Here is a 13,080-nt window from a genome sequence, read left to right on the forward strand (position 1 = left end):
GGGAACAGCAGGAGCTGGGAAGTGGGTGGTGCTGCCAGACCAGGGCTTCAGAAAACCTGAGCCACCTTGCACATCCAAGAGGGACACACATGGGAGTAAAAGGAAAAAAAAAGGTGGAATAACCTGGGAAAGGTGACTCATATGCTTGTGCCATGGGATGTGGTGTCTGATCTCCTCTTCCTGCCTGCCCATGGCCTGAGGGGAGAAGTTAGCAGCAGCCTCCAGGTAGGAGCAGGCTCAGGGAACAAATCTGGGTCCCCTGGAGCAAGTTTGAATACAAGCTTTGCTCCTTCATTGTGAAGAAATGGATCTGTGGGGTTTCTCTGGGCTGTGTTTGACAAGTTACTTCCCAAACCAAGACCAGGCACGTTTTGAGCAGCTGTAATTGCATTGCTGTGCCAGCGATTCCATTCCTCAGTGCAGAGGAGGAAGGGAGGGCTGTGGGAACTGGGGCTGTTCCAGGTGTGTGAATCCCTGTGGGATGGGGCAGAGGCACAGGGGAAGCTGGGCTCTGCTGAGTTGCAGCTGGGACAGGAAATAACACTTAAACTGAGGCAGGGAGTTGGAATCAAGCACTGGAGTATTGATTGCATTTGTGACAGTAAAACCCTGGGTTTGGGTAATGGCAGGGACTGAAACCAATGGATCAGGCTGAGCTGGGCTCAGTGCAGCCGGGAGTGGGAGAGGACAGGTGATGGATCTGTCCTGTCACTTTGCCATTAGCAAGGCTGATTTTGGAAAACCAGAATATTTGTAAAAATATGTCTGTAACAGAGGACTCTGCCCTCTGTGTCCTGCTCACATCCTGCAGGAACCACACTTGGAGTAACCCAGGTTTGAGCTGAGGAAAGCTGCACTGCCCTTCTGCCAGGGGCCTTGGGGTGCAGCCTCCTGCTTGGCTGATGCCATGTATGGAACAGCAACTTGAAATCAGGTTGTTCTTTAGGAAAAAAACAAATCTAGGTCAGTTTTCTTGTTTGGTTACAGATGTTTTGGATGTCAAATATGCAATATGAATAAGGAATATTCTCCTACGTGCCAGGCATGTGCTGGGAACCTGTGCTTTGGGAGGCAAGTGCTTGTTCCCAGCACTGAGATTCTGTAACAGAACCACAGCAAATTGGGGTGGCAGAATTGTCCTTGCCATCCTTTAACATGTGCACAAAGGGGGAGAAGGGATCTTGCTTTGTCAGTAAAACAAGCAGATACAATTACAAGCAAATATTTGCTTAAATGCTAATTTAGTAGCATTTTTTATTTAGTAATGTGTAGGATTTTTGTTTGGCTTTAAGAAATGCTGGGGTTTAATTGCACCTTTGCAGTGCTTCAGGATTTTAAAGCACATGGTGCCAGTTTGGGTAGTTAGTAGCTCTGGTGAAAAGGAACTAAAGCCACAAAAACGATTTTAAAAGAATTGTAGTCAGAAGTTAGTTAGTTAGTTAGTTAGTTAGTTAGTTAGTTAGTTAGTTAGTTAGTTAGTTAGTTAGAAGTTTAGTTAATTAAAAAAAAAAAAGTCTTGAGGTATTTTAAGTGTTGAAGGATTTAGGAATAATCTCTTCTGGTACATTTATATGGAAAAAAACGGTTGGACCATGTTTTAGGAATTCTCAATACTGTGTCATGTATTTCAGGGAATTAGGCACACAAAGGGAAGAATGTGTTGCTGCTCTTTGTTTTCCTGGTGGCTGAGGTCCTGCTGCTGGAGGCTCTAAAAGAAGGAAACGGTTCTTGCTTTTAGTAGCTCATCATCTGGAAGAGCAGCCTGGTTTCTCCCTTCTCCACTGGCTACAAATGGAATCTCTAGCAGGAAAATAGGAGTTTTGTGCCTTCTATTCCATAGTTTTACACAGACACAGCATTATTCCCCAGGAAGGTGCATAAATGTTACTGTAACTATTTAAATTTGGGCTCCTGGCCTTGAGGTTTAATCCCTGATGGGATGTGCTGCTATTTTTGCTTCCCTTGTCCTTCTGGGGTGCCTTTTACTCCCCCTCCATGGCTGCCTGGTGTCCTTCTCTTTTCCTTTGCAGATAAAAGCCAGGAGTTTCAAAGGCAGCGCTTCTCTCTGGACAGCAGTGAATAAAGGGATTGAGAAAAGGTTCACATTGAAGAATCAGAATCCCCATGGCAGTGCTGGCTGCCAGGAAAGGGCTGTGTGAGCTGGGGTCAGTGGGACAGGCAGGAAGGGCCTGAGTTGTGTCAGTGCCTGTGCTGACACACATCTTGCCTTGTTCTGGGGCAGTCCTTAGGATGGCTCCCTAGGGAGCCTCAGGAGAGGCTGAGGGAGCTGGGAAGGGGCTCAGCCTGGAGCAAAGGAGGCTCAGGGGGGCCCTTGTGGCCCTGCACAACCCCTGACAGGAGGGGACAGCCGGGGGGGTCGGGCTGTGCTCCCAGGGAACAGGGACAGGAGGAGAGGGAACGGCCTCAGGCTGGGCCAGGGCAGGTTCAGGGTGGGCACAGCAGGAATTTCCCCATGGAAAGGGGGCTCAGGCACTCGCACTGCCCAGGGAGGGTTGGAGAGCCCATCCCTGGAGTGCCCAAGGAAGGGCTGGAGGTGGCAGTCGGGGCTCTGGGCTGGGGACAAGGTGGGTATCAGGCACAGCTGGGACTCAGTGCTGTGGGAGGGCTTTTCCAATGTGGGATCTGTGTGATCCTGGGATTCTGTGTGATTCTGCCTCCAGCACTCAAATGGAGCTGCTCCAAAGCAGAGTCCAGCCTGTTAGCTCACTGGAAATCCCAGGGGAGCCATGCCCTCAGCCAGACTGAGCTGTCACTGTCCCACAAAGCACAGATCTCACCTGGAGTGAGTGGCCCCATGGAATGGGTGATAAACAGGCAGTGGGCTGCACTCAGGGAATTCAGTGGCACAGACACTGAGCTGACCCAGGTGGTTAGGTTTTCAGTCACTGTATCTGAGGAGCACAATCTCCATAGAATCCCAGACTGGTTTGGGTTGGGAGAGACTTTAAAGCTCATCCAGTGCCACCCCTGCCATGGGCAGGGACACCTTCCACTGTCCCGGCCTGGCCTGGGGCAGCCACAGCTGCTCTGGACACTCTGTGCCAGGGCCTCCCCCTCTTCCCAGTAAGAACTGGTGGCTGACTGGTGTTGGTTCATGCAGGGCTCAGTACTTGGGCTGTTCCTGTCTGCTTTATCATAATTTATTCCTGTTCTCTGGAGTAAATGGGAAAGTACAGGCAGCCATGGGAAAGAAACAGCATTAGCAGGTTTGCAGCTCCTGCTCCCTCAGGCACTCGGCTCCGTGTGTGGAAGGGCTCTGCAGGGTCAGATTTAGCTTTGTGTTGGGAACTGCCATCAATGTATAGATTTTGTGAATTAATCTCCCTGCTTCCTGAGCTGTCCTTAAATGTCTTTACAATTGGAATTCTCTCTGGATGCTGAAATGGGGTGAGATGTAACAGATTGGTTCTGTGGCTCCTCCTCAAACCCCAGCCCCGGAGGAGTTTGCTCACTTGTGTCTGTTTGTGATAATGTCAATCTATATTTTGTCTTCTGCACACGATGCACAAAGCAGGTGAGCCAGTAACTTTTCTGGCCACCTCAGCTTTTGCTTTACCTACTTTGCAATATGTACTGGAAGACATTTAACCATGTTCCCTTTCTCTCCCCTTTTCAGCTCAGAGACACTAATGACCCGCTGTTTTTATGGAACCTCACTACACTGCCACGAAGAGCACCAGCTCATCAGGACTGAGAGAAATCTGAGACTGACTTGTCCTATTTTTCCTCTGAAATCTTCACCAAGTAGTAAACATTTTTTTTGAAGGGGAAAGGGGGTAAAAGATGTTAAAGCTCCCCCTCGCACCGTTAGGGCATCTGTACCTAATGTACATTTTCCTTAAAATTTCAAAAGATGTTAGGAAATATTTTATAAAACTTTTTTGCAATAAATAACGCATGAAATTACGAAAGACTCTATGACACTTACATGCAAGGAACCACTTGAATTATTAGGATGAAGACTCACTGCAGATAACTGGGGTTTTTGTAATGTGACAGTCACGTTTGTATGTTTTGAGAGGTGCCAGTGACGGAGCCAATTTGCCTGGGAAGTTGACTGTAACTTTTGAACTTTTCTTTTAATTCTTGACTTTAGCATTGCAATTTTCCATTCTCTGAGGCTTAGTTAGTATTTAGTGCAGGTGTTAGCAGAGCTGTGATCTGTGATCAAAGCATGTCCAAACCCAGTTGTATTGTGAAATATGAACAGTCCTGCTATTGAGACCAACATTTCCCATAGAGGTGATGGAAAGGACAGTGACCACAAACTCCATGGATCTCTGTTTTATGGGAAAGCTCCTTCTGTGTGAATATGGTTGCATTTTATTTATGCTATTGTAACACTTAGGGAATTGAGGGTTGTGAAATAACCTTGAGGGGGCTACAAGGCAGAGAGCAGTGTTTTGCTTATAATCCTCTAACAGGATGGGAATCATGAATGGAGAGTGATTCAATGGGATGGCATTTCTATTTCAAATCATGGCTTATTTTTTCCTTTTGACATGAATATTTTTCAGATAGATAACTAGTAGAGAGCAAAGGTTTTATTAGAGTTTCTGATGGTTGTTGATCTGAGTTGGGTTGACTTCTTTGAAAAGCTGTAAATCAAAAAAAAGAAACCCACTGGGTTTTATCCATTTTATTCCCCTCCCAGAAAGGTCTTGGGTAAGACTGACTTCAGTGGAGCTTGGGAATGCTGGACACGCTGCTGAAATCTTGAGTTATTAAATATTAATTTATTTGTCACTAATTATTTCCATTGTGTGCACACTGTCTCGGCAGAACCATTTCTTTAAAGTTCTTAGCAGGGGATTTATTGCATAACCTGGGAAAATAAATATTTGTTTTGAAGATATGAAAATGTGCACATAATCTACTCAAAGTCAAATTTCTGTTTCTATAGAGATGAAAGGACTTGTAGGAAACTCTTTTCCTCCTTACTGATATCCTGATTCAATTGGAGAAAATAGAATGTCTTTGTCTGGATTGTTTAAAACCAGAGGGACTTTTCCAAGGGGCCTCTGGGTCAGCACAAAGACGATTTCTTCGTGTCTGGAGCCTGAATGAACCACATAAAATTTGAAGTTAGGACAACTCTGTCATTGGCAACAGGTTTATACTTGTTAAACAATCTGAGAGGGAGAAGTGACAGGCTGGGACAGGCCCCCAAACCCCAGCCAGGCCCATCAGGGATTCACACACTGAGTGTGTGGCAGCTCGCGCTTTGTGCTGCTTCAGTGTCTGCTTTTCAGAGCTAAATTCTTTATTTCTAAGTGCAGAAATTGAATATTCACTACCTACTTTTTAAAAACAGCCTGTACAATGCTGTGCAGTGCGTTCAAATTGTACCGTTTGCCATAACGATTTCATCATAAAGTACAAACTTTTTTTAAAATTTGGATGAATATTTGTTCTACAGTGCTTTTCCTTTTCACCAGTGGAAGAGGCCCAGCAGTCTGGTCCTGCTCAGGGCCTGGGATGTGACTAGAACTGAAAGCTTGAGACATGTGAATGAGGAAAGGGGTGCCTTGGTGCCGGGTCCGTGCCAGCCTTTCACCTCTGCTTGGATTGACAATGGATGGGGGCTTGGCCTAATCAGGTGCATTGTCCCCCACCCCCCCAGAAACCAAACAGAAAAGCCACCAAACCACATGGCACAAACCAGTTTCTGCTCAGGAAAAAGGCCCGGGTCTGTGGTGGCAGGGTTGTTGCACATGGCATTGAGGAGTGCCTGCTGTTGTTTTGGAAGCCGGTAGTGCCTGGCTGTGCCCCCGGATCCCCAGGGCTCTCCTCCCCTCCCTCCCTCCCCTCCCTGAGCACAGCAGCTGCACCAGGAGGGATTGACCCGAGGGATGCAGGTGTGCACTGGAGAATATGGGTATAGAGCAAATAGCATCCAAGGGAGCTCATGTCTGCCTTGCTTTTCCCAGCATTGCGTTGGAAACCACATTTTCATTTGGAAATGAAATTGTCAGGGATATTCTAATGAGAGAGAGTGACAGTAATGTATTGCTTTTCACTTTTTTGCTTTAGTTGCTTAATATTTAAGCTTTGCTCCGTGCTACCTTCTTGTCTGTATATTGAATGGTCACTATGCCTCTTTCATTTTGTAGACTTGAATGAGGAAAATCTGATTCACCCTTTAAGGTTTGCTGAGAAGTAAAAATGATAAAGAATGTTGTGTAACATTTATTCAAATAAAGCCTTGATTTTTTTCAGTGCTCTTTTAAAGGGAAATAATGTTTTGATGCCTTTAACTTTCTTGCTTTATTAGTCCTTGACCCCAAAGCCTTTGATTTATGTCAGAAATGGTTTTTCTGGAAAAAACAAAGATTAAACTGAGGTTGCTGGTCCACTGCTGGAATTCTATCATGTGGACAAGTCTCTGCCTAACCTCACCTTTTACCACAGTGCCTGGAAGATCCCAAACTATGCTCAGCCAGGTGGATGCTTTCCAAAGCAGTAGGAAAAATTATAATTAGTGAGAAAAGATAGTGTGGTAGAGACAGCTCCAAGGATGCCCTGGTGGCTCTGCCGCAGTCCTAGGAGGAGGAGGGGATGCAATGGGAAGGGGCTCCTGCCCTGGCATACACAGTCCTTGGTCTGGTTTTTATGGAGTTCTCAGAGTTTCAGACAAGGCTTGCCTTCCCAGGTAAGTGGACAGGGGGATTTCTCCATCCAGGGAGGAGTTGCCTTGTCCTCAGCTGTGCTTCCTTGCCCTGAGCAGGGATCAGGTGGTGCTGGAGAGGTGATTTCTGTTCCAGGGCTCCATCCCACTCCGTTCAAAGGAGGGCCATGCCAGCAAGTATTTTTCCAAAATACCTGGTGGTGTTGGGTTGGTGCTTGGACGCAATGATCTGAAAGGTTCATTTTAAACCTTCGTGGTTCCATGATTCTCATGGAGTGTCAGACTGGAACTGCACTTTCCAATCAAATAGAAGGCAGCCTTTATACATGTGTTTTTCACTTGCATTTTGGTACTGTAAAGAAAGATTCCCTAAGTTGAGTTGAGCTTCTGGGCTAAACAAAAAATAAGCTTCTTGAGTTACCTTGATTTCTAGGAAGTTCTGATTTCCAGGAAGCATTGGTGGTTCTATGGCACAGGGTGTTTTTATGGCACAGAGGATGCCAGCAGCTGGTGGGTACCCAAAAGTACTAACCCTTCTGGGAAGGGGTTGTTGCAGTGACCTGCTGTGGATAATGAGGAGTTTTCCTCAAAATCGATTTTACTGTGAAGTGCTGCTGTTGGCTCAGCCTGGGGTGCTTTGGGAGCACTGTGACAAACACCCACATCTGGCTGTGGCCCGAGCACTGCTCCAGCAGATGGTTTTCCTTTCCTTCATGGTTGTTTCTCATTCTGTCGGGATTGCAGGAACTCCCATCCCCTTTCTCTCATTATTCCCTCAGCCTTGCAGCAGTTCCTCCTGAGCCCGCGATCCTCATTAGGCGGGGAAATCCTGCTGAAGTGTAATTGCTCGCTAATGGCCTCTCCTTTGTGACACCGAGTTGGCAGCAGCGCTGAGGGGACGGAGCCACGAGAGAGGTTGGCCGGGCAGATTTCAGAGCTCTGCAATTACTCCGTGGATTAATCATCACTCCAGTGGCTGGCAAAGGGATAAAGGTGACCCACGGCCCACACAAAGCCCACACAAGGCCCCTCTGATGGCGCTTGCTGCTGCCCCCGGGCATCAAAAGGGCGTCGCCTATTGCGGGCGAAAGTGCAGCTCTGGCACGAGGGCTTTGGAGAGATTCCCGTCCGAAGTGTGAGGGCTCAGAGTTTAGATCTTGCAGAGTTACACCAACAGGGCCACTGCTGAAGGGAATGGCTCGGTGACAGTGGCACTGGGAACTCACACTGTCACACTCTGTATTTGGGAGCGTTTCAGGTGAGGCCCGGCTGGGCTTGGGGGGCTCCCGGTTCCCTCAGGGCTCCCGGTTCCCTCAGGGCTCCCAATTCCCTCAGGGCTCCCGGTTCCCTCAGGGCTCCCAATTCCCTCAGGGCTCCCGGTTCCCTCAAGGTTCCCGATTCCCTCAGGGCTCCCAATTCCCTCAGGGCTCCCAATTCTCTCAGGGCTCCCGGTTCCCTCAGGGCTCCCGGTTCCCTCAGGGCTCCCGGTTCCCTCAAGGTTCCCGATTCCCTCAGGGCTCCCAATTCCCTCAGGGCTCCCGGTTCCCTCAGGGCTCCCAATTCCCTCAGGGCTCCCGGTTCCCTCAGGGTCCCTGGGCTCATCTGCCTCATGGAGAGTGTCAGGTTTGCATGGAGAGGCCCTTTGTGCTTGAGGGCTTTGTGGGAAGCTGGGAATGGCCGAGGCTGGGAGGATTCCAGCAGGGGAGGTGTGCTGGGTGCTGAGCCTGGGCCCTTGGGGAAGGGCTCATTCCCTCTGCTCCAGGGGAAGCAGCGCCAGCGCTGAGCCCCTCGGGCAGAACCCAGGCCTGGCACCAGCTCCCCCTCACCGCCGTGGCTTTGTGTCCCCTCCCCTGTCCTTGCTCCAGTTGTTTTGGGATTTGTTCTCCCTGTTGTGTTGTGCAGGCAGAGCAGGAAGCCAGGAAAAGGCTCCTGTTGTTTGCTGGGTTGTACTGCGGGGTTTATTCACATTCCATATCCGGCTTTTATGGTTCTGCTCCTGCTTTTCCCTGGAGTGTCTCTGTGCTCTTTGTTTTGCCTTCATTGCTGGGTTTGCAGCACAAGCCATGGGTGCTCCGTGCAGACTGGGCACCCCTGCAGAGGTTTTTGGCACGTTCTGTATTTGGGGTAAATCTTCCAAGCCCAGGAGGGGTAGTTCTGATTTTGAAATCCAGATTTTCAGCTGAGTTCCACATCTTAAGAGCTTGGGGACTGGAATTTCTGACTGTGGTTGTGTTGGTCATTAAATATTAAGTGAGGCTGCTCCTGCTGGAGGGTTCATCCAAACACTGAAGGCTCTGAGCTGTCAGGGGAAGGGGCAGGGGCCCCAGAGTGTTCAGGGATGGATACTGGGCCATGCTAAGGATAAGACCCCAGGAATACTGACACTGCTCAGATGGATGGGGATGAGGCTTCTGTGATTCACTCACTTGGCTGTGGTTGCTTTTAAAAAGGCGGCATTGGGCATGAGCTGTGAGAGCAGAACTGGGGGGGTTGGACTTCACACCCTCTGCATTAGCACTGCAGGATCCTGTCAGGAGCCATCAGCTGCATCTTGCCTTGGAAAACCTGCTGCTGCTCCAGGCTCCAAGGCCTCAGCTGCGTTCCAGCTGGGAGCAGGGGCACAAATGTGTTGGGGCACAGCGAGAGCTGGCGCTTCAAGGGCAGCTCAGGGCTGGAGCCATGGGCAGGGGATCTGTGAGCTCCCAGCCTCCTCCTTTCCCTAAGTTCCAAATACTGCAATTCTCCCTCCCTCAGACAGAGAAGTGCCCCAGGATGGAGGGTCACAGCCAAAGGAGCTCATGGAAATAGGACAAATGCAATTAGAAAAGCCCTGGCCCCGCTGCCTCCCCAGGGACCTGCTGGGCACTCTCCAGCTCCACTCAGGAATACACTTAGGAAGCTCTGCCAGCAGCCACCGCCCAGACAAGATAGCAGCATTTCCCCTCTTCCTGCCATCCCTGTTCCCTGGAGTGTCTGCAGGGAGGGGGTGCTGCCCTTCACTGCCCAGAGACAGGAACAAAGGCCCCCCTGGCCAGCGTGTGCTTATCCCAGAGCAGGCACGGCTCCTCCCGGACCCTCCGGGGCTGCCCGGGGGTCAGTCCAGCTCAGCAGCTGCTCCTGGAGCCCAACACCCTCCCAGACACTGCCCGGAGCCCATGGACAGCAGGCAGGGAGTCCTGGGAAGCAGAAGCAGAGCAGTGGGCTCAGCCAGGCCAGGAAAGGCAAACCTAATCCTGCTGCATCCATTTAGGGAATGCAGGATTTGTAAATTGTCTCCTTGAGAAACAAAGGGGGAGAAATATGCAGTTCTGGGGACTCCAGGCTGCAGCTGCAGATGGTTTCCAATTGGGAGATTCCCACTGAACATGCAGAATCAGGAAAAAAGGGGTTTATTTTAATTTTCAGTTGATTTAGAGCCTTTAATCTTTGTCAGGGTAGGCAGTGATGCCTCTGGCTTAGTGCCACAATTCCTGTGCCAGGCACTGCCCAGAGCCCCCCCAGCAGTCACAGCCCTGCCTGGGGTGGGAAAAAGTTGCTGAGCAAGAAAATGTTGGGATCCATCCAAACAGGGAAAGCTTGTGAATGAGCAACGTATGAATGCTGCACATTAATGTGCCCCAGTGCATCTTTGCCCTGTTGGAGGGGGGCACTGGGGTGTAATTGGTTCTTGGCTGCAGCAGTAATCCCTTGGGAATAACACAGCTAATTAAAGCCTAGGAGCTGGTGACCAGCAGCTTCTCCTCTCTGCCAGGCTGGGGCTATGCTAATCAGGGGCAGGTAGATCCCAGGAAGTTTTGTGTTAATCAAGGCGGGAAGGACTGGGCTTCAAAGCTTGGTGCTTTTTCAAATCCTGAATGTCCCAAGGGATGAGCTGGGGAAGATTTTGGATCCTGCTGGGCAGGAGGAATTGGCTGTGCTGGGCCTGTGTCAGTCCCACTGACCCTGCCCTGGAGTGTGGCTGCCTCCCTTGGGGCTAGGGTTTTGGGAGACAGAGATGAAGATGTGAACTGAGGAGCTGCTTTTTCTATCTTTTAAGAGATGTTAAATACTCCAAATTTTTGGTGGGATGGAGGGAACTGCAGGTGCTCAGCTCCTCTAAGGGTCAGGGCTTGGAACTCACAAGCAGGATCTGGAATGAGGCCAGGCTGGATGGGGCTTGGAGCAAACTGGTCTCTGGAAGGTGTCTCTGGTCTCTGGAAGGTGTCTCTGGTCTCTGGAAGGTGTCCCTGGTCTCTGGAAGGTGTCCCTGATCTCTGGAAGGTGTCTCTGCCCATGGCAGGGAGTGGGACTGGATGAGCTTCAATGTCCCTTCCAGCACAAACCATCCTGGCAATCTGTGATTCTAAACCTCAGCCAAAAGGATTAAAGTCTCTGAGGGGACAAACAGAGAAGTGAGTGAGAACCTCTGCATAAAGCAGAGTCAAATCCCACTGTCAGTTCTGGTATCAAATAATGGAAGGTCTGAACCACAAATGTTACAGAAATGCTGGAGAAAGTACTTTGTAGGGAGAGACTAACCCAGCTCATGGACAAGACCAACACTGCCTTTACTTCTGTGCAAACACCTCAGGGGAAAGGCCAGCTACTGAAAGGTTTTGTGTTTGGCAGGCAAAGGAAGGAGGAACAAAGGCAGGAGCTGAGGATGGACAACTCCAGCTGGAAAGGAGGCACATGCTGGTTACCAGGAGGGTGAGTAACTGTTGGGACACTTGAGCAAGGAACTGTTTGGTTTAGGAGCACTTATATTTAAAAGATTGTGTTTCATAAAGCAGTTTTTTCCTAGCAGAGGTTGTAAACCCAACAAGTGTGACTCAAAACTCCCTGGCACTCCCTGAGTTGTGGCCAGTGGCACCAGGAGGAGGCACCAGTTATTTTACTGGTGCCAGCTGTGAGGACCAGTTAAGACATTAAAAAAAACCCTTAAAAATCAAAAGCAAGACACAGGCACTTGTTCAGGATTTGGACAATGCAAAAGGACTTTCAGGCAATTAATTGGAATTTTGCCTAGAGGAGAACTTGCTGTGCTGGCAGATAACACCTGCCAGAGGTTTCTGGTCCAGCTGGAGAGTGGCCCTGAGGAGGCAGGGATGACCTGGAGGTTTGAGTTCTCAGTACCAGCATGCCCAACTCCCAGTGACTTTCACACAATCCAATTAAATTACAAACACTAATCAGCTGCAGTCCTGCTTCCTTTGCCCTTCCCTTCATTGGAAACTCCAGGTGCACATCAGGCATCCTGCAGGGGAGTTGCACAATGATTTGATGATGTGTTTGCACAGCAGGTAGGAAATTCAAAAGCTTTGTTGTGCTTCTATTTCCCAGAAATTCCCCAGTTTCCAGCTGAGAAGGAATATTTGCAGCTCCCCAGGCTTTCAAAGGGGTGAAGCAGGAACAGAGTGGAAGGAACAGAAATCCTGTCCCTGAAGGATTCGGAAAAGGCCACTGGTAACTGGGCACAAGAGCCAGCCACGGGTGAGTGACACTGCACACAGTGTGGGCAGGGACAGAAACCCACTGCTCAGAGCAAGGAAATGTTAAAGAATTATTAAAAAAATGAAAATTTAAAGCACCCAGGGTAGTTCCAAAGTGGCTCCATTTTTGTCCATGTCAGGGGTGTGCTGGGATGCTGCAGGTGAGTGGAAGCAGAGCCAGCTGGTGCTGGGGCCTGCCCCTGAACCCAGCCCAGCCCTGCCCAGGGCTCCCTGCAGCAGCCTGGGCACCTTTGCTCTGCACTGCTCCAGGTTTCAGGGAAGATTATTAACATTTCTGCTAATCCCAAGCCACTGAGTTTTCCCTGCAGAGCTCAGCTCAGGCAGCAGAGGTTTCACAGCTGATCCAACCCCAGGCCCAGCTCTAAACTAAAACTAAACTAAAAATGCAGCAGGACAGAGTTTAACAATCAAAACAACTCTGCACAGCTGCAGAGACAAAAATGACATTAAAGCACCAAACCTGCTGTGCCTGGAAAGGCTTTTCCTTTCAGTGAAAGGCTGCAGCTCCTGAATTTCAGACACACAGAGACTTCCTGAAATGAATTGGAGATGACACCCAATAGCCAAGGCAGCCACTGGTAATTATTTAATTAAATCATGTACTGAAATCTGCATGGAGACAACTGCAGAATCTGCCTCCAATGTAAGCACTTCAGCACTGATAAACCCCAGGAAAGCAGGAATTACAAAAGGCACCCTCTCCAAAACCTGAATGAACCACCACAACAGAACATATAAATATATATACACATATATTTATATTTGTATTATCACAGCCTGGTTTGGGCTGGAAGGGACCTCAGTGGTCATCTCATTCTAGAAACTTCCAAGTCCTCAAGGTCCAGTTATTGTGGAGACCTTCTGCAATCAACTCCCGTGCATCCCTGCATCATGAACGGATCTCAGACAAGCACATTTCATTTGAAGTACCTTTACAAG

At 49.2% G+C, this 13,080-nt stretch overlaps 1 protein-coding gene across 3 annotated transcripts in view; it reads left to right on the plus strand.

Annotated features, from left to right (window-relative positions):
- Positions 1-12,128, plus strand: part of PWWP2A (PWWP domain containing 2A) — a 29,947-nt gene extending 17,819 nt beyond the window's left edge. For 2 of the 3 annotated variants that reach the window (XM_059860454.1, XM_059860457.1), the window contains exon 3: positions 3,638-6,239. Coding sequence is in view for 2 of the 3 variants with exons in the window: in XM_059860457.1 (XP_059716440.1) it covers positions 3,638-3,651 (14 nt within the window). In the remaining variant the exon portion in view is untranslated. Of the gene's footprint in view, positions 1-3,637; positions 6,240-11,257; positions 11,339-11,971 lie in introns of those variants that run through there. The other variant, XM_059860456.1, reaches the window with a different exon arrangement.
- The last annotated feature ends 952 nt before the right edge of the window (positions 12,129-13,080 follow it).

Source organism: Haemorhous mexicanus, chromosome 15 (genome assembly GCF_027477595.1).
Source record: "Haemorhous mexicanus isolate bHaeMex1 chromosome 15, bHaeMex1.pri, whole genome shotgun sequence".
NCBI classification, from domain to species: domain Eukaryota; kingdom Metazoa; phylum Chordata; class Aves; order Passeriformes; family Fringillidae; genus Haemorhous; species Haemorhous mexicanus.